We start from the raw sequence: 21,534 nt of genomic DNA, 5'->3' as shown, positions 1-21,534 counted from the left end.
TCATTGCAATGCCAAAACAAGAATTTCACCTACATGACAGGACAGGAGTAGTGCTCCAGCTCAGCTTGGCTTTCCTGGGCAACCCACTCACACACAGCCCTTTTCCTTGAGCCATGAGGAACTTCTGGTTTAGATGTAGCTAGGATTTTTATAAAGATCTGGTTTATTTTCATTGTTCTTGTTACACTGAACAAATCCTGCTTCTACACTAGCTCATTGTGCAGAGTGGGATATGCTCTTTTCCTTAGCAAGATCTTGATGGGTCTCATCCAGCCGGTTCCAGGCTCACAGGCATGGGGATGCTCACATGGCCTCACTGCTTATCCCACCCATCAGGGCCAGGGAAAGCACCACAGGGTAAAACAGGACTGGAGAACAACACAAAATCACAGTCAATAGACTGGTTTTTAAATACTTCTTCTCTTTTACAAAAACAACAGCCAAGCAAAACTTGCATTTTTCTAACATGATGCTTAAACTGAGATTCAGGTCACTGTGATACATGTGTTTCTTCAAACTTCAAGGGTCACAACCCTGCCTCTTGGAGCAGCAGTAAATAACAAAACCAAGCTCCAAGATCTCAAAGCACCTGGTAAATGAGTCAGTACATTCATTATCTTTAATGTCATCATAATTGGTAAAATATGGAAAGAAAAGTATCCCTAAGCCAAAGTTTCTGTATTTTAAACATAACAAGGTATACCGCATACCAAAGACACAAGCAACACTTTCATTAAAGTGAGACAGTCAGCAGGTCAGCAGGACCCAGTATTCAAAACAAAGTATTCTTTTCAAAAGAACTTAATAAAATTTAATACAGAAGCACTTACTTGCTGGTTTTGTCTGAATATATTTAAAATATATACATATAAAAAATGATAAGCCCTATTTTAAAGTTACAAATGTATTTCGGCACTTGTTCTAGCTGTAGGTGAAAAGCATGAAAATGAAGTCTAAACAGAAAAAAATGGTAATAAAAAAAGCAAATACAGGGCTAGCAGGAAAAATACCTGAATATTTAGTATTACTGGCAAAAAGGGTATTCCAAGATCTGTTATTAATAAAAATGGTTTATCTCAAATATTTACTTCAGATGTTCCCCAGTCAATAGAAAAGAAAATGGAAAAAACCTGCATGGTAACATCCTCCTAAAACAAATATTTTGATACATGTACTCTATTTAGTTGGAAAAAATCATTAAAAATTCAAGACACGGCAATATAGTTGACTGATGTGTTCTAAGAGGTACAGCTGGTTGGCTTTATGGGGGCTGGGAGAGGTCAGCATTGCCTTCAGCGTGAGAACGGTGGTAGCACTATGGTCCTATTCCTCACAGCTGTATAGAAAGTTTCAAGGAGCTCTTTTCTGAATTAGAAACCCTTGTACATATGAGGCAGGAGATTATTGCTCCTAATAGTTCCCAGTTATCAGGGGAGTGGAAATCCCAAAGAAGGGAACAATCCTAGATCCTGTGTTGTCCAGAAGACAGCAGTCTTGGGTGGCATTGCATCTATGCTTTGGTTTTGAGCCCATCATTCCTATTTCATACCTTTGCTGCATTTATTTATATTTCCAAGAGGCTTTTACCTCTTCAGAGTCTTTGGATGTCTTTAGAGGCTTTGATGATCTCTGGAAAGTGTAAGAAGTGAGGAATATCAGAGGCACTTCCTGTGCTCAGTGCTGATGCTCAGAGATGCAGCCTCTCCCCTGCTTGGCAGGGGTGCCCTGACATGGTGACAAGCCTGCTCAAAACCCATTGACAATGCTTGTCCAATCTGGGGACACACAGCCAGCTCTCAGGAGATCAGGATACCCACAGACCTCAACAGTGCACCTAGCAATGGGCAGATCAATGCCGCGAGGACTGCACAGATGCTCCTCCACACCCTGGTGCCATCTACCACATCTCCCATCAGGTCGCACAACCATCACTCAGTTCCTCACAGACAAGGCTTGTAGATAACCCAGGCTCTACCCTGTGTGAAAGCACCACATGAACACAACATACCAAGTTCTTAGGAGGTACAAATACGGCCACACAAGACTTCAGGTCAGCAGCTGTTGCAGCACTCCCCTACAAGCCAATGCGTTCTGAATTGTAAGGATTTTAGGCATGTATTTTGCATATATCTGAGCAACAAATAAGCTGTATCCACCCAGTGGGAGACTGGAGGCAACTGACACTTTGTGTGATTTGAGGTGTTTTGTCTTCTGAAACTCAAAATGTAGCTGTGAGCAGTGGAAGAAACAATAGGAAGGTAGTACCACTGCTGAGTTTTAACAAGGACATAAGAAAAATACTCCTGAAACAGGCAGTGTTACAGCTTTATGCTCTTTTTTATGCTCTTCTTTATGCTCTTTAGACTTGCATCAAAGCTATTGCACTAGTTCAGACTGAAAGCCAAAAACTGCAGGTTAGACAAACCCCTGGTATTCACAAGTCCTGGGAAGATGGGCTGCAGTAACCTCCTAAATGAAATAGGGAAGCTTCTTAATGGCTCTGATTATGAGCCAGCAGCAGCTGAAAGGCAAGAGGGCATCATTATACAGGTGAAAACACCAGGGCCCCGGTGCCACAGTAGGAAAAATAATCAGGGAAAGCTTTCTGAGCACAAGCTGAGATGCAGCAACTCTTCCTATGCCACAGCTATTCCTCCCCTTTGTAACCAATACAAGAATCCCTAGTCCAACACAACCATTAGGAACTTCTAGCAATAACGCTCCATAACTGCCATAGGCTGGAGGCCAAAGGCATCTGCCCTGTCCCAGAGATGATTCCTCTACGGTGATACAGACCACAGGTACCAGGTTATTTAACAACACATTGATCACCTTTGAGCTCACTCTGGTTTTGTTCAAATCAGAACACTGATTTGATGGCTCAGGAGAGGAATGAGGTACAGGGCAGTGATTTGTTGGAGGTCACTGCAGAAGGCCGGACCAGTGCTGTTGGGTGGGCTCACTCACACATGCTTGTTCCCTGCTCACACCAGGTCATCGCTGGTATTCCAGCAACACTAATGTACTGTGGATGTCCAACCTCCTTCCATTGCCCGTAAGGCTGCAGGACACAACCACTGTTACCGACTGCCCAGCAGGCAGAGCCTGGAGAGCAGCAGGGCAGGAGCCGTCACCCACAGGAGGAAAAGCAGCTGTGTCCAACCTGTGCTTCACCGAGGCTTAAAGCTCTGCTTCTTTGGGCAACTTCTCAGTCCCTCATGCAACATCTCAGGGACATCTCTGGCTATTCAGGGCCCAGAAAGGCTTTGTAAAGAACCCACTGTTGCCAGGGAAGGACAGCCCATACACAGCAGTGACTGCTCAAGGGAAAAAGACTCAAAAAAAGCCTGACTGCTCCAGCTGTCTTGTTTCAGTGGGGAAAAAGTACACACATGGTTTATTGTCTTTATCAAGGGCCATCCTGTGACCGCTACTACTCCAAGAAGTACTAAACACAGTATGGATCTTGTACTGCATGTTCTAAGATCTGTTCTGTGGAATAGGATAGAAAGCAGAATACAGATAAACAGAATACAGATAAACACAAGAGGATAGGAGCCACGTAACATGATGAAGGTGAACATCTGCAGAATTGGTTTCAAGTGGGTCCCATTTGTTTAAAAGCTAAAGAGGTTTAGTAATTGTCTAGACAATTGAAGGAGGGTTGTGAAGCTTCAGCTGGATATTCTGCTGGAGCCCAGCCCACACACCAGTGTGTTTTATCAAGGGCAGTGAGCAGACTGCAAATGCAGCAGGTTCGTACACTGGATGCTGCCCTGAAACACACCTTAACATACAGAAACCCCTCCCGAGTCTGGGTATGCCCCAGTGTTCCCAGTACTACTTCAGACTTCAGGCAAACAGTGAGAAGAACAAAACCCAGACCACAAATGCAGCTCTTTTGATGGCCAGTGCAAGGACTCCCGGAGCCTGGGAAGGATTAGGAACAGTGCAGAGATAACTGGTCTAGGGTAGGGATGCAAGAACTGGCTGCACAGAAGCACAACTGTCCTGATTCTCCACCTTTCACAGAATCATAGGTTATGGTTGGGAAGGACCTTAAGATCATCTAGTTCCAGCTCCCTTGCACTAGACCATGTTGCCCAAGGACTGTTCCTTGTAGGTGCTGGTGCCTCGAAATCTGATGACTGGTGGAAAACAACCCCTGGTGCCCTGCTTTGCAGATGCGAGGAGAGAGGCAGTACTGAGGCACACCGAGGTGCACAGAGCAGGAGTGTTGGTTGATGAGAAAATGAACATGAGCCGGCTTCAGTGTGCGCTCGCAGCCCAGAAAGCAACCGTATCCTGGGCTGCATCAAAAGGAGCGTGACCAGCAGGTCGAAGGAGGTGATCCTGCCCCTCTACTCTGCTCTTGTGAGACCTCACCTGGAGCATTGTGTGCAGTTCTGGTGTCCTCAACATAAAAAGGACATGGAACTGTTGGAACAAGTCCAGAGGAGGCCACAAGGACGATCAGGGGACTGGAGCACCTCCTGTATGAAGACAGGCTGAGGAAGTTGGGGCTGTTCAGCCTGGAGAAGAGAAGGCTGCATGGAGACCTCATAGCAGCCTTCCAGTATCTGAAGGGGGCCTACAAGGATGCCAGAGAGGGGCTGTTCATCAAGGGCTGTAGTGACAGGACAAGGGGTGATGGGTGCAAACTGAAACAGGGGAAGTTCAGGTTAGAGATAAAGTTCTTTGTAAGTAAGTTCTTTACTGTGAGGGTGGTGAGGAACTGGCACAGGCTGCCCAAAGAAGTGGCAAATGCTCCATCCTTGGCAGTGTTCAAGGCTAGGCTACATGGAGCCTTGGGCTACATGGTCTAGTGGGAGGCACCCCTTCTCATGGCAGCGGGAGTTGGAACTAGATAATCTTCAGGTCCTTTCCAACCCAAACCATTCTGTGATTCTATGCTTCTATGACAGCAGCATGGAGCAAGCTGTGAAAGCCCATGGCTCCTTGAGACCCCATCCTCATGAAGCCATGACCCTCCAGCTCCGTACCTCCCACAGCATCCCCACATCACTGGGCCAGAGAAAGAAAACACAAAGCACGCAGCTAAAAGATACTCACTTACAGTTTATTTTTGCCTGAAATTATTTCACATCTCTTTGTACACAGCTACAGAACAGTAGTAGTAAACCATTGGTAAAAGCAACAGTGCTAAGGAAAATGTTGGCTTAATTTTTCTTCTTTCTAATTTGTTTTAATTCTTTCTTCCCATACTGCATCTTCATACAGCTTGGGATTTGAAGGGGGGGAAACCTGGCACGTTACTTGAGTTAAAATTCAATTCCCCTTTCACTCATTAAAAAAAAAAAAAAAAAAAAAAAGAAAAAAAAAAGATGGAAACCTCATGATTTGGGCAGCAACAGAGGTTAAAAATAAAATATAAAATAAAATAAAACTGAAACCAAACAAAACAAAAAAGAAAACAAACAAGCAAAAACAAAAAACACACAAAAAACCTATAGAAAACAAAACCAAAACAACAAAACCCAAAAGCTTGGCTTCCACTGAATAAGATTAAATATAATATATTTTTATATATAAAAAAAAAAAATGGCTGCATGTGAAACCTTGAGGTGCTGAAGAATAAAATAAAGAAATAAAGGTGTTAAAACAGAAGAAAGAAAACATCATTTTGTTTTGGTTTGCTTTTTTTAAATAAGCAGGTCTGTACAAGAAAGGCTCATTATGAAAAAAAGGAGTCGACAGCGCAGATATAAAAGAAACCACAATTATTAAAAAAATCACCTTCTAAGCAATTGTGGAGTTTGAAAAATGTAGCAGTCACATTACAGACAGGTCAGAGCTATCAGATCAGCAACAACGCTATTTCTTCAGTCTCCCCAGAGGAACATGCAGAACAATGCGTGCACAGAACAGGTAGTGAGGGAAAGGGAAGGGGAGGGGGGGGGAACAGAACAAACTGATGCACAACATGGAGGGAGAGCTTTTTTTTCTCTTTCTGAAATATTGGACGTACACAGAAAACAACAGAGGCAACTTGTAAAAGCTACAGAGTTTGGCGAATACCCTATTGGCAAAATACACGGTATCTCGTTCCTATCCCCACATTTAAACCTGACACAGTTTAAAAGACTAGAAAAAGCTTATAGGCTTCAGAAGGAAATGTGGCTTGTATTAATCTCTGCACCCTTCCCCCTACAGCTATAACCCCATGAGAGATATTTTCCTTCCTACTTGGTAACAGGAAGGAAATATCTTATAACAGTAGAGGCATTTCGAAGTCAGAAAGGACAATGTGATGAATGTTGTGACAGAGAGGGAGTATAATACAGTATGCATTACTGAAAGGCAATTCTTCAAAGAGGACAAATCCTTTAAAAAAAAGAAATACTAGTAACAAGACAGCAAACTAGTTTATACAGTTCTAAACACAAAAAAAAGAAAGAAAAGGTAAAAGAATTAACAACTCATAAATAAAAGACAGGTCCCAGACCTGTTATTTGTGAACCATTTTCTTAAATAGGTGCATAATGTAAATCTTATGTACAAAAAAGAAAAACAACTACTTTGTGTAACAACTGCAGGACAAGGGGGGGGAGGTGAAAATCATACTGGTTTTGGTTTTCTCCTCTTGAGATTTCTGTAAGTTGGATTTTCTGGAGCAGAACTGGTGGCAGAGTTCTGACTACCTGGGCGCCAGCCAAGAAAACCCAGGCAAATAACAACAAACGAATTATTTTTTTCTCCACACCGCATAAAACACAAAGGCAAATAAAACCCACAAAGGTTTTTTTTTTGTTTTGTCTTTTTTTTCTTCTTTATAATCCTCTTGCTGCTACAAAGTTGTTTTTTTTTTCTTTTTTCTTTTTTTTTTTTTTTTTTTTTTTTACTTTTCTATTTAAATTTATGTAGATTCGTGAAATCACAAAGCTGAAAGAATCCATCTGGGTCCAGGCTTGCCCTGTCCCCCCCCCCAACACACACACACACAACACCACTCCTCTCCCCCACAACCACAACTCCTGACACCAAATCCCCAAAACTCACTGCTCTACAGGGATTAGACAAAAGTTATTTCTTAGTTTGTTTTTTCTCTGTTTGTTTTAAAAATCCTTTCCTCCTCGCAAGAAGCAAAAGAGAAGAGTCAGAGGCAGAGATTTCACCACGCTTCGGTGTAGCGGACATCCACTTCCTTCAAATTGGGTAGTTTCGCCTGTGCGGGAGGGTAGGGAAAAGGCAGAATTAATGACATGTGTTTAGGACTCGGGGATAAAGGTCCTGGCAAATCCATACCATCAGCATCCTGGGAGGGTGTCTCTATCGGCCACAAAGTGCAGGGAGATGCACTACACCCAGCAGAGTACAGGTGGAGCACACAGGTGTTAATGAAGGGACAGTGCAGAGCCTTCATGGACACACAGGACCAAGTCCAACTAGTGGCTTTGGTAGCATCCATGCATCAGTCACCAGGTCCAGATCAGGTCTCCTTCATTATACACAGGCTTAGCAAAACAGGGCTTGGTGCAACCTGCTCTAGTGGAAGGTGTCCCTGCCCATGGCAGGGGGTTGGAACTGGATGAGCTTTAATTCCTTCCAACCCAAACCATTCCATGATTCTATGAAAACCTGTCTGTCAAACTGCAGCAAACAGCCACACGCTACTTCTTCAGCCTCCACTCAGTCACTGCTCGATTTTTCCCTCCATGTATTAAAACCATCTGAGTGTGTTTTATCAACTTCTGGTGTCTTTGTAGTCTCCTTTCCATAACCCACTGCTGTTGATCGTATTGTTCCTCAATTACCCTGCGCGAGGCAGAGGCAAATCTGGTGTTTGGAGGGTTCCCACTTGCCGATCCTGTTTCCGTGCTCCCTGACCATAATCGTATAGCTAATTCTCTCAAAACAAACAAACACGTTTAATTAGGCTAGGGCATAATTGAGGAGTTGGAAGTTTCTAGGAGTCATTATTACCTCACTCCTTGATTTATGTGCATGCATATTTTGATAAGAGCTAGTCATAATCCTACAGACACTGCCAGCAAATAATTTTTCAGTTAGGCAATAATGACTTCAGTAGTGGGTGTTTATTTATTGTCTGGTTCAGCCTGCCTGGTACATATGTGGGCGTCTGTGTGTGTGCAAGCGTGTTTAGTGGGGTGAGGGATGGAGAAGGGAGAGGAAATGTCATCACTGGCATGTGCCCCAAGTGCTCTCGCAGACCAAGGGCAGAAGAAGGAAAGATTTGTATCAAAAACGTGTTCTTTGAAGTCTGAGCTGTTCCCAACAGACCTACAACCATGTGCCCCAGGGGAAGAAACTATTACCCTCCCTTTGAACACACACAGAGCTCTGACAAAAATGGCCACTTAGATAAATCTCAATGAAAGAGGTGAGAGGGGGGAAAAAGTGACGCACAAGTTTCCTCAGCTTTTTTAATGCTCTGCAATCATCAGGCCTTTGCTCACAGCCAGTTTTGCTGTTTGCCCTGGCAAGTCACTTTCTCAGTTGCTGCTAAGGACTGTTAATGCAATACCAGAGCAGAGGGAACTGGTTAGGAAAACATGAGTTTCGGTACGAACTTAGCGGCAAAGGGGCTCAGAAGCAGGGGTAGGACTAGGGGAGCATTTCAAGAGACTTGATTTCAGAGCCCTAGGCCAAATGCAGCATTGACCTCGATTGTCTGTAAACGCCTGAGGCCTGATACAAGCTCCATTGTGTGAACCCATCTGCAAACCAGCTGTTAATTCCAAGGGCGACTTCTTTGCATATACAATTGTGACACAAGCTTTGAAAACCTGATCTTGAAAAATCCACCCTAGCAGCATTGCAACCAAGTCCCCAGGGTAGCCCTGGCTCCACAGCCAGAACCAAAGAGAGATGCTGCAGTTTGAAAGCAGAGCAGCTTCAGGACTTGCCTCAAGTTCGAAACTCAACCCAAGTTTGTAAGCCTGGCACAATCGAAGGTTTCAACACACAAGACAACATAATGTTGAGTTTCTCCTTCAGCCCTTGAGTTTATAGGGTAAGACTTTGGGAGATGCAACTCAAGCAACATCAGAGTGAAGCTGAAGTCCACCTAAAGTCATGAAAGCCAACACATCTCAGGCAGTCTTTGCCTGAAACCACCTGGGCTATTCCCCTCCCACAGCTACATTCTAGTTCTTGACACCATTTTGTTAGGGCAGTTGTGAATTCATAGTACATATCTCACAGGTCAAACTCAGGAACTGGACATTTGTGCAGGCATTTCTGTTTAAAGCCCAGGTCCAATCCAAAAGGTATCAAAGATAAACCTGTACCTTTTCCAATGCTTTTAATTCTCCCTTTGCATTCTGCATCAAGGCTCCGTAATGCTGTTCACCCACATTACTTTTGATCCTGTTAAGAGTACAGGACACAGCTCTGGTGGTGTGAACTAGATTCTACTGTACCCTCACCAGAAACAAACAATATGCTCCTGTTTCTGAAATCCTTACTGTTGATAGCACTGGTGAAAAGACTCAGTTTCTGATTTCATCTCATACTCATCTATTCAGCATATTAACTGTTTCCTGAGTCAGTCAAAGCCAGCAACCTCACAATGCTGTTTTCAGTCATCACCTCCCCAAAACAATCCAGTTCCCCCTCTTCAGATGGCTTTCATGCTACCCACTCCGCAGGACCAGTTCTCTCTGCCCTAGGCACTACTACCAGGCACTTGCAAAATGTGCAAGTCCTTGTGGTCCAGCTACTTTTCATCTTTCGTGGGTGCAATTCAGAAATACCTTGAGATCTTCGTAGGTATCTGCTGAAAGTTTGGTGCTGTTCATATTCAGGCTACACAGGCTCTTCATGGCTAAAACAGAAAACACACAGATATTTATGATCATGCTGCATTTTCTTAAAATATCAAGCTTACGGTAGGTCAAAGAATAAACAAGACACGACTGTGTGCGGTGCACTCAGGAAAAAGCTGAATAGTGTAAAATATAGAAGTACAAATGGATAAACAGCTGTTTGGGCCCTCATCCAGGAAAAAGTCCCTATTTAGGAAGGGCCATTAAGCATATGCTTAAGTTTGCTGACTTCAAAGGAGTTCAGGCAACTTCTCATAATCAGTTTCCTGCACATTATTCTGCACAGTGCCCGTTCTCAGCGCACGGTGCACGCAGAGGCCATGCTGATCCAGCAGTCCTCCCTCCCCCCATTTCCATTTTAGGCTCCAGTACTTAGCGGAATAGTTTCCTAAGATGAGCCATAACTACTGGCCTGTCTGGCATGTCTGTGTAGGATCAAGCCTATTAAAGGAGCCCTTTAAACCCAACAGGCGAGGTTTATAATACACTATGTAGGAAAGGGTTTCATTCTGGCACATCGAGCAGCTCGCAGTGCACGGGGGAATCCTGAATGCTGCTTAGATGGCCCTGCTCTGCCTCACCCTATTTAAATAGCAAGAGTTTCACCTCCCCAGAAAGAAGAAACAAAAAAGGGCCACAGAGGGTACGAAACCTGCTGCTCACAGTTGCAAAACTCACTAATAACTTGCTACGTGGTTTTGCAATCTTCCCCTCCTGCATCACAAGGTCAGACTGCCACCTGAGGGGACACCGCACACACAACAAAGCTGAGAAGTCTCAGGGCAACAGGTCACCACGTGAGATTGAGACAAGTGCTGCTGGTAAAGTCAGAGGCAGAGCCAGAGTAGAGTCTTGGACAGCAAAGCCCGCTGAGCACTGGGCTCAGATCATCATCCTGCTTCCCCTGCCTGCAGCTTAACAGCCCAGCCACTTGAGCAGGCAGGGAGGAGGGAAGTTTAAACCCAAACACAACCAAAGCCTGTCCTAAATCCCTGCGGAAGCAGCGCCGTGGCAGCCGAGAAATCAATCTTCTGTCTGAACCCACGTGAATTCCTCCGAACCCATGTCATTTTCCTCTGTAGCTTATTTTGGTCACTTACAACTAAGTGCCAGCAGCCCAGCATCTGTGACAGGCGTCTCGCAGAGGTTGAGCACTTGCAGCATCGTGAGGTGTTCAGAGAGAAGCCGCAGCCCTGCGTCTCCAAACTGTGGGGCAAAAGCAGAACTGCTTTCAAACAGTGCATGAACATCACGTGCGAGCTGCTCAGTGCAAACACGGCACATTGAAACGAGGTTTGCAGATCAGTCCTCAAAGCCACACTCTGATTGTTTACCAGTGTCTCAAATGACAGGAGAGAAAGCAAATAGATCTATCCCTGTTTTTGCAGATGGGGAACAGAAAAATTAAGTGACTTGTGCACACTTAACCGCAGGCCATCATTTAATCAGAATGGTGCCTTTGAAGTCTGGACTTTGTATGAGGGCGTTCCCACCAGGGCTATACAAGATGGTTATGGCAGGCTCAGTCAGTTCCCAACCACATCACAAAACAAGAGCATAATGCAAGTGGTATTAATTAGCTATTTTGGTCTCAAGAACAATGCACTATTGATTGGTAATTGTTCTACTGACCCACTTGGTTTCTGTTGTTGCTAAATCCTAGATTAATGGAAACCAGGATATCACAAAATAAATGGAATTTAAACTCTTTTTTTTAATAATTAAAAAAAAAGATGATACAAAAAGCAGGCTCTTTGTCCAGTAAAATCAAACCCATTTCGAGCAAGAAGCATCAAAGTTTTCAAATCCCAAAGTTACATTGTTAGAACAAATCTGGAGGAGACGCAAGGCAGTGTTCAAACAAGCAAGCAATCAGATTGGACTTCATATTCCCCACACAAAAAAAGAGGAAATTTCTGGGATACAAAAGTAGTTAGGAAAACAAAACAAGATTATTTACATGACATTTGGGTGGGGAAAAAAAATGCTGCTTTTGTGGTTCCACTGAGAATAAACATATTTTCAGTGAGCACTGCAAATAGGTGCTAACAGAAAATGGGGAAAACCTGTTCAATGGAGAACCTCAGAGGCCAAAACCAGCAGGGAAATGTAGAAGAAAAATTTAACTTAAAAAGCTCTTTCAATTAACAACTGAATAATTTATTCAGTTAACTTGGCTTCTTTTTGCTTACAAAATAGAATCATGGAACCATAGAATAGTTAGGGTTGGAAAGGACCTTAAGATCATCCAGTTCCAAACCCCCTGCCATGGGCAGGGAATAACCACATTCTCATTTATAGTTTGCTTCCCACATTCTCATTTATAGTTTCCTTCCATTTATTCATTATTTGAGTTTCTTTTTGTTGCTGTTGTTTTTAAACAAATTCTGGTTGATCAGCATTCAGAGCAGTTCACTGCCTGCACTGTAAAGACTCTGCTTCACTTAACCAGATGAGCTGCACAGACTCCTTTTTGTCACCCCAAATGGGTGAAAGCATAAGTGCTTCTCAGATAAAAAGCAGCACAGCAAAATACACAGTATCAACAACACCCAACTGGAACATCCAACCCAAGCAGCAACTCCTTTATAACTGAAAATAAAATGGAAGAAATAATAAAAAAAAAAGGTGGCAAAGAAAAACCAGCCTCCAAGATGAACTAGACCATAGACAGGCCCTGTAAAAATAGCACAAAGACAAACTCATTCTAAACAAGCCTCTTCACACTCTCTTCTCCTGCTGATGTAATGTGAAATTTCAGAACTAGTCAGCACTGGTTCCTGCTCTGAGTTTCAGTCTGCAAAGCACTTACCTGAGTTGACCACAGGTTCAGCTGCTTGAGAGAAGGCAGTTTAATGAGGTGCTCAGCACAAGCACTTGTCACATTGGTAAAGGCCAGGCTGAGGTTTTCCAGATTCCCAAAAGATCCTGAGCTTAGCAAGCGGGCCAGGTCTGCATCCTGAAAGCAAACCAGAGATGGATGAGCAAGACTATTGACTCCTCAGCCTGCAACGTGCAGCGGTATCACGGATACTGTTAACCAGCAGGAGCTGCACAATTATAAGACTTGTTTACAGTAACAGAGAACCACACAGAGAAGTTTCGGTTTGTTTGGCAGGCAGCTGGGCTCTTGTGGCAGTGTTGCTTTATATACCCTGGGAAAAACTTATCCAGACACGAGGACTGAAGTGTTCTTTGTGTGTGTATCCTTATGAGACACAAAGGCTTCAGTGGGCCTTTTAACTTAATGTTTCACTGCAGGTTCTAGATCCAAACCATACCCAGGACCATCACTTGGCCTCAGTGAAGTTAGTCTGGGTTTACACCAGCCTTAACTGCAACAGTGATAGGTCTCTTGCAGACCTACATGTCTAAGATCCAGAACTGGATATTGTGAAATCTGCTTTTTTTTTAATGCAAAATTCTTCCCCAAAATCTACCATTCCAAATCTGCATGCCAGTATAAACCTGACAGACTGAGGCTTCGACTTCTATTGGAAACTGCTGCATAGGCCCAAGAATGGAAATACACCCTTACTTGTGTAAACTCCAGTTGTGTTGACAGAGAGAGTGCATGACTCCCCTCTCAACTCACCAAAACCCCTGTGCCACATGGCAAATATAAACCAAGTGTCTAAATATGTTAAGATAAAGCTTGTTTCTCTATTGATGTGATTTACTTACGGTGGACTTGGATGGCAGTGTTAATCTTGTGGGACCACCTTTTCTTTGCTGTAAGACAGAAGATATTTTGGTCAAACAAGCTGCCATTCTACATTTCAGACCATCTGAACTCTATCAGGCTCAACACTAGGGCAAACCCTACTCCAATTTCAAAGCTCCCTGCCAGCCCTTCCACTCTGTCCCTGCTCTTTCTGCACTGACAGATTCTTTCCTGAGCGTGCTAGATGCAGGCCTGTTGCTACCCAGGGGACGTCCACTAAATGCAGCTTCATGCTGTGGGTCAGCATTTTGTCTGATTCAGCCTTCCATTACTTGGTTACTTTCACTTTAAAGAAAACTGCCTTAAAATGCTGGGCTAAGATAACAAAGGGGTTGAGGCTGCACAGCTGATAAAATCATTTGTCTGGCTTTAAAAAAAGCATATGCATTTCAGGCAGGGGTTAAAGACAACAAATACAAGTGTGAAAGAGGGAAGATTGTGGGTATGTCTGCATAGGTGAAAAAGTGGTAATGAGAGCACTCAAATTGTAGATCCCATCTTTAAAACTGGGGGGGGGGGGGGGGGGGGGGGGGGGGGGAATCTTTTTCTCATAGGGTCTTGCTCTGAGAACTAGACCTAAAGACCATCTCATGAAATGTTATGAATGTCACAGCATTAAGAAATGCTGGCCAGCACTAGAACCGTTTGCTATTCATACGTCAAAAGGTGGCAGAATTCGACAAGCTGACTTGCAAGATCTTGAGACATCAGGATTTCACCTTCTTTCACACAGATTCTAAGCAGGTTATTGAATATCATTCATAAACATAGTATGGGATTAGACACATCAGTAAATATCACACAGTATATATATTCACAGTAAAATCCTCCAAATACTGCTCCCATCCTGTTGTTAACTGGGAATTTCACACCCTGCTTGTCTTTCTTTTGTACCTCCATTTCTGGAGAGGACAGACCACAATGTGCTATGGCAATACTGCATGCCCGGTGACATACCAGCTCTTTTAACTCCCTCTGCCTGTCACACAGCTGTTCATACATTCTCTTTCCCACGTCTGTGCTTTCCAGGGTAGAGATGATCTGGAGCTGGGTGTCATTATTTTCAATGATGTTGTATTCCAGCATCAGACATAAAATCTAGCAGCAGAAAGAAAGAAGAGTGGTCACCGCAGTATTTATATTCAGCTGGTTCCAAATATCCTAATTACATTGTCCATGTAGTTTAAATTACTTGGGTAAGTTCTGAGAGCACGCATTATTCAGGCTAGATGAGAGGATCACAGCAACCTTTGCTGACCTTCCAACACAAGAAACCAATTTTTATTCGTAAAGAATGAACTCTAATGTCTGAAAGTCAGACTATCTACCCTGTCTTCCATTAGTGCTCATTCCTTCTGACTGAGAGGCGCAATTACTTTGCATCAGTCCTGGAAGATGGATCCATGCCACAGCCTGATTCAGAACAGGTACAATCGATCCAGTATTTCCCAGGTACACTGGCTAGACTGCAGATTGGCACACTTGGGATATCAGCATCAGCACATCAGTAGCAGAGCAAAGCAGCTCCCTAAGTGCTGGATTTTCTGTCCCTAAGCGCAAGCAGAATGCAGGTCCAGTGTATCCTGTCTGTAAGGCAGGTTAAGGAAAGGTCAGGGAGGCTCCAAGAAATGGTGATGCTGGAAGCTTGCTGCTGTGGCCAGAGCACCTTACATCTCACTGGGAATATGCCTCACTCGCCCCTGGGCAAGAGGCTGCCATAGGTGCTGCACAGGAGCAAGTTAGACACCAGGGAATGATTCCAATGGGTTGCATGGGCTTAGGACACAAGCTGCACCCCTCATGCTGCCCTGCCTTTCCAGCCACACATCATGCCATTGCAATTAGAATGCAAAGCTTTTATTCCCTGCATCATTCTAATTACCTTTAATAAAAAAAATCAAGCAAAATTATATTCAAATTCACACAGTGCACTCTGTTATTTACTGGATTAAATTAGCACACACACAGATCTAGCTCAAGGAAAAACTGTAATTTCTTCCACCTATTTAACCATGCTCTATTTCCATTTAAAATGCATGATGGCATTTATCAAGAAAGATCTTCAAAGAAACCCAGAAAAATATGTTTAAACTATTAGTGCAACAAAAATAACCAATCATAGGCACACAAAAATCAGTTTATTAATGCAAGTAAATAAGGTTTTGTAAATGCAGTACTTACGCATTGTTCATTTTGCACGTGGCAAGACAAGCATCAGGAATTTAGTCATGGAAAAGCCTTGTGGTTCTGAGTTCTGACCCCTCACCACAGACTACATTATCATGGATGGCCATTTATTTCCCAACTTAGCCCCTCCAATTGACTTAGAGCAAACAACCTCTCTCCAAATATTCTTGCACTCACTGTTCATATAATTTGCACTGCAGAACAACAATATTCCATTATGCTTGGTTTCTACAGTTCCACTAGACCTAATTCTGGGAAAGGCAGTGTGAAACCTGAACACTGCTCATAAACCATAACCACATATGTTTAGGGCTTACCTCAACCATTGTCTGGTTACCCCTTAAGGCCAGCAGCATGCAAGGTCCCAGTTTATTTTCAGCCAGCGAAAGCAGAAACTTCTTTGTTTTATAGCAGGATCCCATTAAAATATGCACCTATTTGAGAAACAGAGTTAAATTAGAGGCGTTAGCCTAAGAAACATATGTACCTCTGGAAGCGACATTGTTAGACAGTCACACAAAACGTAGACAAATCTAAAGAAAAGGGGTCCCTCATTACCATTATGGTTGCAATCTCTCAACAGCTTTATTGCTGATTGGAAGTGATACCTAGTGAGATCTGAGGGAGTGGGTAGTTTTCCTCCATGAAGGAGCGCAGCTGACAGAGGCCTGATACAGGCTCCCCAGGAAACATCAAAGCAGCTGTGCAATTGTCCCCATCCCTAGTAACACAATGAACCCAGCCCCAGGGGAACCACAGGAGACTCTTCCTTCACATCTGTTTGCAGTCCAGTTTCTCTGGAAGTGGCAGCTGGTGAGCAAGGGCTGTGTGGGCTGGATGCCTAGGTAAAAGGCAGTGGTGCTGGCTGAACACTAGCCTTGGTTCAAGGGTGGTGACAGACAAAATCACCTGTTTGGAATGAGCAGACAGGAACTGACTGGGAAAGGAAGGAATGCCTTAAGAAAGCAGTCCTGAGCCCTAAGTCAGAGATGACTTCATGTGCTTTCACATGCTCTTGTGTCATTATCTTGCTTTCTCTCTTGCTCAGTTTTCTCTGAAAGGAAAGAAATGCTGAGAACACTGCCTGAGTAAAACTCTCTTGAGTCCACTAGTTGACAACACTGTCCCGCAGACTTCTACCTCCAGAGAGCATCGGATGATATCACATAGTAACACCTATGGCACAAATGCAAAGCCACTTTTACAAATGAAACGTTAAAGAGTCTCTTCTCACAAAAGATACTGGCAATATTCTCTCCCATTGAAAAGCCCTAGAGATTAGCTGCAGACAATTTCAGTTTCCCAGCTAAAGTCCTATTTTATGGCCCAGACAGCTGATTCACCAGTTTGCTGGCAGACCACTGTGTGACAATTTGTAGTTTCCAGTGACCTGGGCAGTTAAGAGCTCCATTAACTACAGTTAAGTCTACATTACAATAAACTTGTAAATACGTTCTGTGGTTCCCCTGGTTCATAGTATTGCCTGGACTATGTTCAACACTGCTGAAAATATCACAACCACGCCATGGTGGGGTCAGTTCTATGCAGATCATGTGCTACCATGCAATTCTTCTTCCTCGTGGCTTCATTACCAGCAAGGCCTTTAGAAAAAACACAAAATATTTTCTTAAGCATCCATGTTTTTAAAGGTATCCTTTAAAAACAGTAAGCTTAACGCCAAGAAGGATTTCATTTCATGCAGTTATCATTAAACTTTTTAGGAGGTTTTCTTCAGTGATAGAAAATACTGATGCTACCACTTAACGCAAGGTCCATCTGTGATCAGGATGTTTTCCATACTTTAGTTGTTAGCAGCTCTTTAAGTATTTATCAACATCCTTGCAAAGGGCACAGAGTACTGCGTATTGATGTATGTTAGCACTGTGCTCTCATGCACGCCACCTCCTGATGCTCATAAATATCGCGGACCACAAAAGCTCTCAGGAGAAATTATATCATTCTGAAATTTTCTTTCCAAACATAAAAGACAGAATCAGTAAAGAGGGATGAAACCTTCTGTGAACAGTCTTTGTCCATTACCTGTTTTAAAGGTATCTGATCCATCTGGATTAAAGCATATAGTAAGTTTTAAGTGCAGAAACAGACGTGCATGTTCAGCATGAGGGAGATGCACAAAGTATAGATCCCCCTGAAAGTCACTCCACTGTACACCAACAAACATTATTCCCCTTACCAGGGAAAGGAAGTAATACCATTTCCATCTTATTTGGTATATGGAGAATTAATAAACATCAAGACTTACGTGACTTGACCCAGGCTGCACAGGAAGCCAGTGGCAGCATCAGCGATTAAAACTTATTATTTTCTGTCTAGTCTTTCTGAGAGTTACAAAAGAAATAACTACTAAGAAATAGAATGCTGGTTTCTAATTATACGTCCCCACAACAATGTAATTGGGCAGAGAAACTGCTAACATATTTTTATATCTATATATCCACCCTTTGATTAATTCAATATTACTGCTGGCTTTAAATTCCAAGGTAGCCTATCAATGAAAACTATAGGTGTGGATGTGTGGAACAGTCTGTTGCACCTGCCTCCCAGTATTCCATATTCTGAAAGAGTTCTTTATACAGACAAACACATGTATTTATAAATACAAAAATACATATGCACACACACATACATATACACATGGTTCTGTGCACTACACAGTGCAAAAACAACCGAAGTTCAAGAAGAGAAAGCTGACATATTAGCCAAATTGTGATTGCAAGGAATTTCAATCGCTTTGGTGATATAAAGATTTAGCCTGGTGTGTACTTGTAGTTTACAGAACCATGACAAAACCGCATTACTTACTGCAAAGAAGTTACTAAACTCACATTATGGCAGACACGTACCATACTGGCAAACAGCTCCCCATCATCATCACATGCCACTCCACCAGGGCTGTAGAGCTGGAACCAGCCGTCCTTGCCAGCCCGCACACTCAGCAAGCATGAGTGGACCTGCCAAAAAGTGAAGACATTGGGAAGGTTACAGTTCCTGCCAGTAAGCACGGGTGCCTCCCATGCTTGGCCAAAAGAAGTCACTATAAAACCAGGGTCTGCTGGAAATCCACGGTTAATATTCCAATCTACAGAGCTACAGGCAAGTCTCCACTCACAGAATCATTTCTGCAGTACAAGCAAGGACGGAAGCTGTATCATCACTCATTGCATGGCTTCTTTCATTCCCTTTACACAAATTTGCTCTGATCTAGAACAACTCCTTTCACTTGAAAAACCAAAACAAAAACCCCATCCCCAAAAGAAATAAAACAAAACCACAAATGAAAATGAAACAAAAAGACTGCAATTTCTGAGCTTCTGCCATTTTCCCCCCATTGTACCGCCATGTGTGTCTACACTTCTGATGTGATCTGCACACCAAATGCAATTGGCTAATGGCTTGCTCCTTCCAATCATTAAAAAAATCTTATTACTCCTGCTATAATAAAATGTGACCAGAGTCAGGGTGAAGGAAATCCACAAATTAACAGGAATACGTAAGAAGCTGCACTGAAGAACTGGCACTAGCAAGCTACCATTAGTCTAAATTTGGCCCACTGTAGAGATTACTGTATCTGTTCCCACAGCTTAATAGAGGAGTCTTAATTAAGGTTTTCTCCAGCTGATGATGTTGAACAAGCTACACGTGCAGCAGTCAGCCACCATGAGGCTACAGCTATGCACTCCTTCCAGTAACACACCTCCCACCCCCTTTCTCCTGCTAATTCATGGGAATTACGGTCATTTGCACACAATGTGACTGAAAAGCAGCCACATAAAACCTGTCATTTCACAAGCTGTAAGGGTCCCTGGATTTTGCTTTCCTTTTTTTTTTCTTTTGTACGGAAGAAAAGCCCTCAGAGGTTAAGAGTGGGAAGATCTTACTGGTTGCAGTTTACTGCAGAGCAAGGACAGCAACTGATACCAGACAAGGAGGTCACAACACATTTATACATAAAGCCAGAAACCATTCATATTAACGCCGTGTGCCTTGACCGGCTATTACTCCCTAAGCAACATAAGCACAGCAAAACCACACCATCTTTTGAAACAAACTACTTAAGGAGAGATCTTCAGAACAAGCATTCTTTCAGCTCCCCCTGTTAATACTCTGTGTAACCTGTCAATAGACTCACTTCTTGCCTCAGGTCTTCTGCAAATCTCTGAATCACATATTTCAGCTCCCTGGGGGAAAGAAAAGGTAAAAGGACAAGAATAAGCAGCTGCTGGTTGCAGTATTCACGTGAGTGTCACATTTCTCTTCAATTACACTTTAAACTATATATATTCATGCACTTTACAGAGAAACAAGTTGAACTGCTTCCACAGGAAGGAAATGTGAGGGCTAAAAGTGATTACCAAGGACACTGTCTGTTCACAATAGCCTAGAAAAGGTTTCAGAGACATTACAAACACGTTTGTAAACCCTATCAGCACTCAGTGCCTTTAGCCCTTGGGATACTGCTGCCACAGTAAATTACAAAGAAAACTACATCTTTTTATTATCAGCAGAACATGCTTACGGCCCCTCACAGGTAAAAACATTAGAGACACAGTACTGAATAATGAACCATTGCTATTATTGACCAGTACAAGTATTTTAAGCAACTACCCCCCTTCAATAAAACAAGCAAGCCCCCAAAACTTACTTTGTAAATTTCTCATGTGCAAGAGCCCTGAAATTTAAAACAGAAAATCATGAGGATTTGGGAGAAGGAAGGAAGGAAAAAAACAAAGAAACAAATGGAAAGAAGGATGGAAGGAAGGGAAAACAGAAACAAGAAAAAGAAGAAAAAACAAACCAAACCAAACCACAACCACTACTCAGCTCTTTCCACATAATAAAGGATTTGCTAAGATACTGCAGCACACAAGACAAAAAGAATAATCTTTCCAAACAGATCAGGTAAAGTCTTCTTCATTAATCTACGGGAGAAAACGAACGAAAACCAAAATATTACTTGGAACAAATCTTGTTGCTTTTCCTGAGTCCTGTCTAAGGACTTAGACTAATGGCAGTGAAAGCTTTGAGTCAGAAGAAAGCTAGTAGAAGACTTACAATAAGGCTGTATCATTACAGAATTTTGGCTACCTAGAAGGGTCAAGTGAATTCTTTAATTGCAGTGCAATTATAGTATGGTCACAACTAATTAACACCATGCATCAATAAAGCAATTAGCGGTCATTCTGTGAAGTGCCTTGCATTGTGGTATGGTTTACACCTCCCCCAGGGCACATGTTTGATTTAGGCAAATGATGCCTCTGTTGCCTATCTCCAAGCTCTCGCTGTAGCCCAGGTAACTCCGCACGGAGGATTAGACCTCTCTGATTCAAGACATCAGGTCATTAGGGGATGTGATAAGCTAGCAAATTGTACAATTACAGGTTGTAATGGTTGTCCATGGAGGTCTGCATTTTATAAACACTACTGCTCATTAATAGGTTTCCGAGGAAGCTTGGCTGATCCGTAGGGTAGCTTCTTCATTTAATGCAAAATACAAACGATATAGGTCTCTGTGACAGCAGTAAAGCCACCTCCTCCACTGAATCTCTCACTCTGCTCTTCTCTGCACCAGCTTTCCTTCCTTTCCTGTCTGCCTGTCTGCAGTTAACCATTTTTCTCTTCCACATCATCTTAGAGACATGGCAAGGGAAGATGAAGATGTCCTTCTGCCTCGAAGTAACTCTTCATTTTAAATCAACACTAGAGGCACAAAGCTCCTATTACCATCAGTTTTTACTTGACGTTGTATTTCACCATAAAACAACAGTAATAAGAATATCTCAGTAAATACTAAGA

The 21,534-nt window shown here is 42.9% G+C and overlaps 1 protein-coding gene across 4 annotated transcripts in view; it reads right to left on the bottom strand.

Moving 5' to 3' along the window:
- Positions 1–5,059: 5,059 nt before the first annotated feature.
- CMIP (c-Maf inducing protein) overlaps positions 5,060–21,534 on the bottom strand; it is a 138,644-nt gene continuing 122,169 nt past the window's right edge. Inside the window, exons 13-22 of one of the 4 annotated variants that reach the window (XM_062618307.1) lie at positions 20,384–20,410; positions 19,871–19,919; positions 18,567–18,692; positions 16,038–16,154; positions 14,491–14,631; positions 13,494–13,541; positions 12,622–12,768; positions 10,910–11,015; positions 9,738–9,808; positions 5,060–7,186 (exon numbers count right to left, since the gene is read on the bottom strand). In XM_062618307.1, coding sequence (XP_062474291.1) covers positions 7,133–7,186; positions 9,738–9,808; positions 10,910–11,015; positions 12,622–12,768; positions 13,494–13,541; positions 14,491–14,631; positions 16,038–16,154; positions 18,567–18,692; positions 19,871–19,919; positions 20,384–20,410 — 886 coding nt within the window. In that variant the 3' untranslated portion in view covers positions 5,060–7,132. The remainder of the gene's footprint in view (positions 7,187–9,737; positions 9,809–10,909; positions 11,016–12,621; positions 12,769–13,493; positions 13,542–14,490; positions 14,632–16,037; positions 16,155–18,566; positions 18,693–19,870; positions 19,920–20,383; positions 20,411–21,534) is intronic. The other 3 variants (XM_062618308.1, XM_062618309.1, XM_062618310.1) reach the window with 3 other exon arrangements.

Source organism: Pezoporus occidentalis, unplaced genomic scaffold (assembly GCF_034315485.1).
Source record: "Pezoporus occidentalis ecotype Australia unplaced genomic scaffold, CSIRO_AGI_Poc_V1 ctg20, whole genome shotgun sequence".
NCBI classification, from domain to species: Eukaryota; Metazoa; Chordata; class Aves; order Psittaciformes; family Psittacidae; genus Pezoporus; species Pezoporus occidentalis.
The sequence above is the reverse complement of the archived record's forward strand: the minus strand, read 5'-3'. Positions and strand labels throughout refer to the sequence as shown.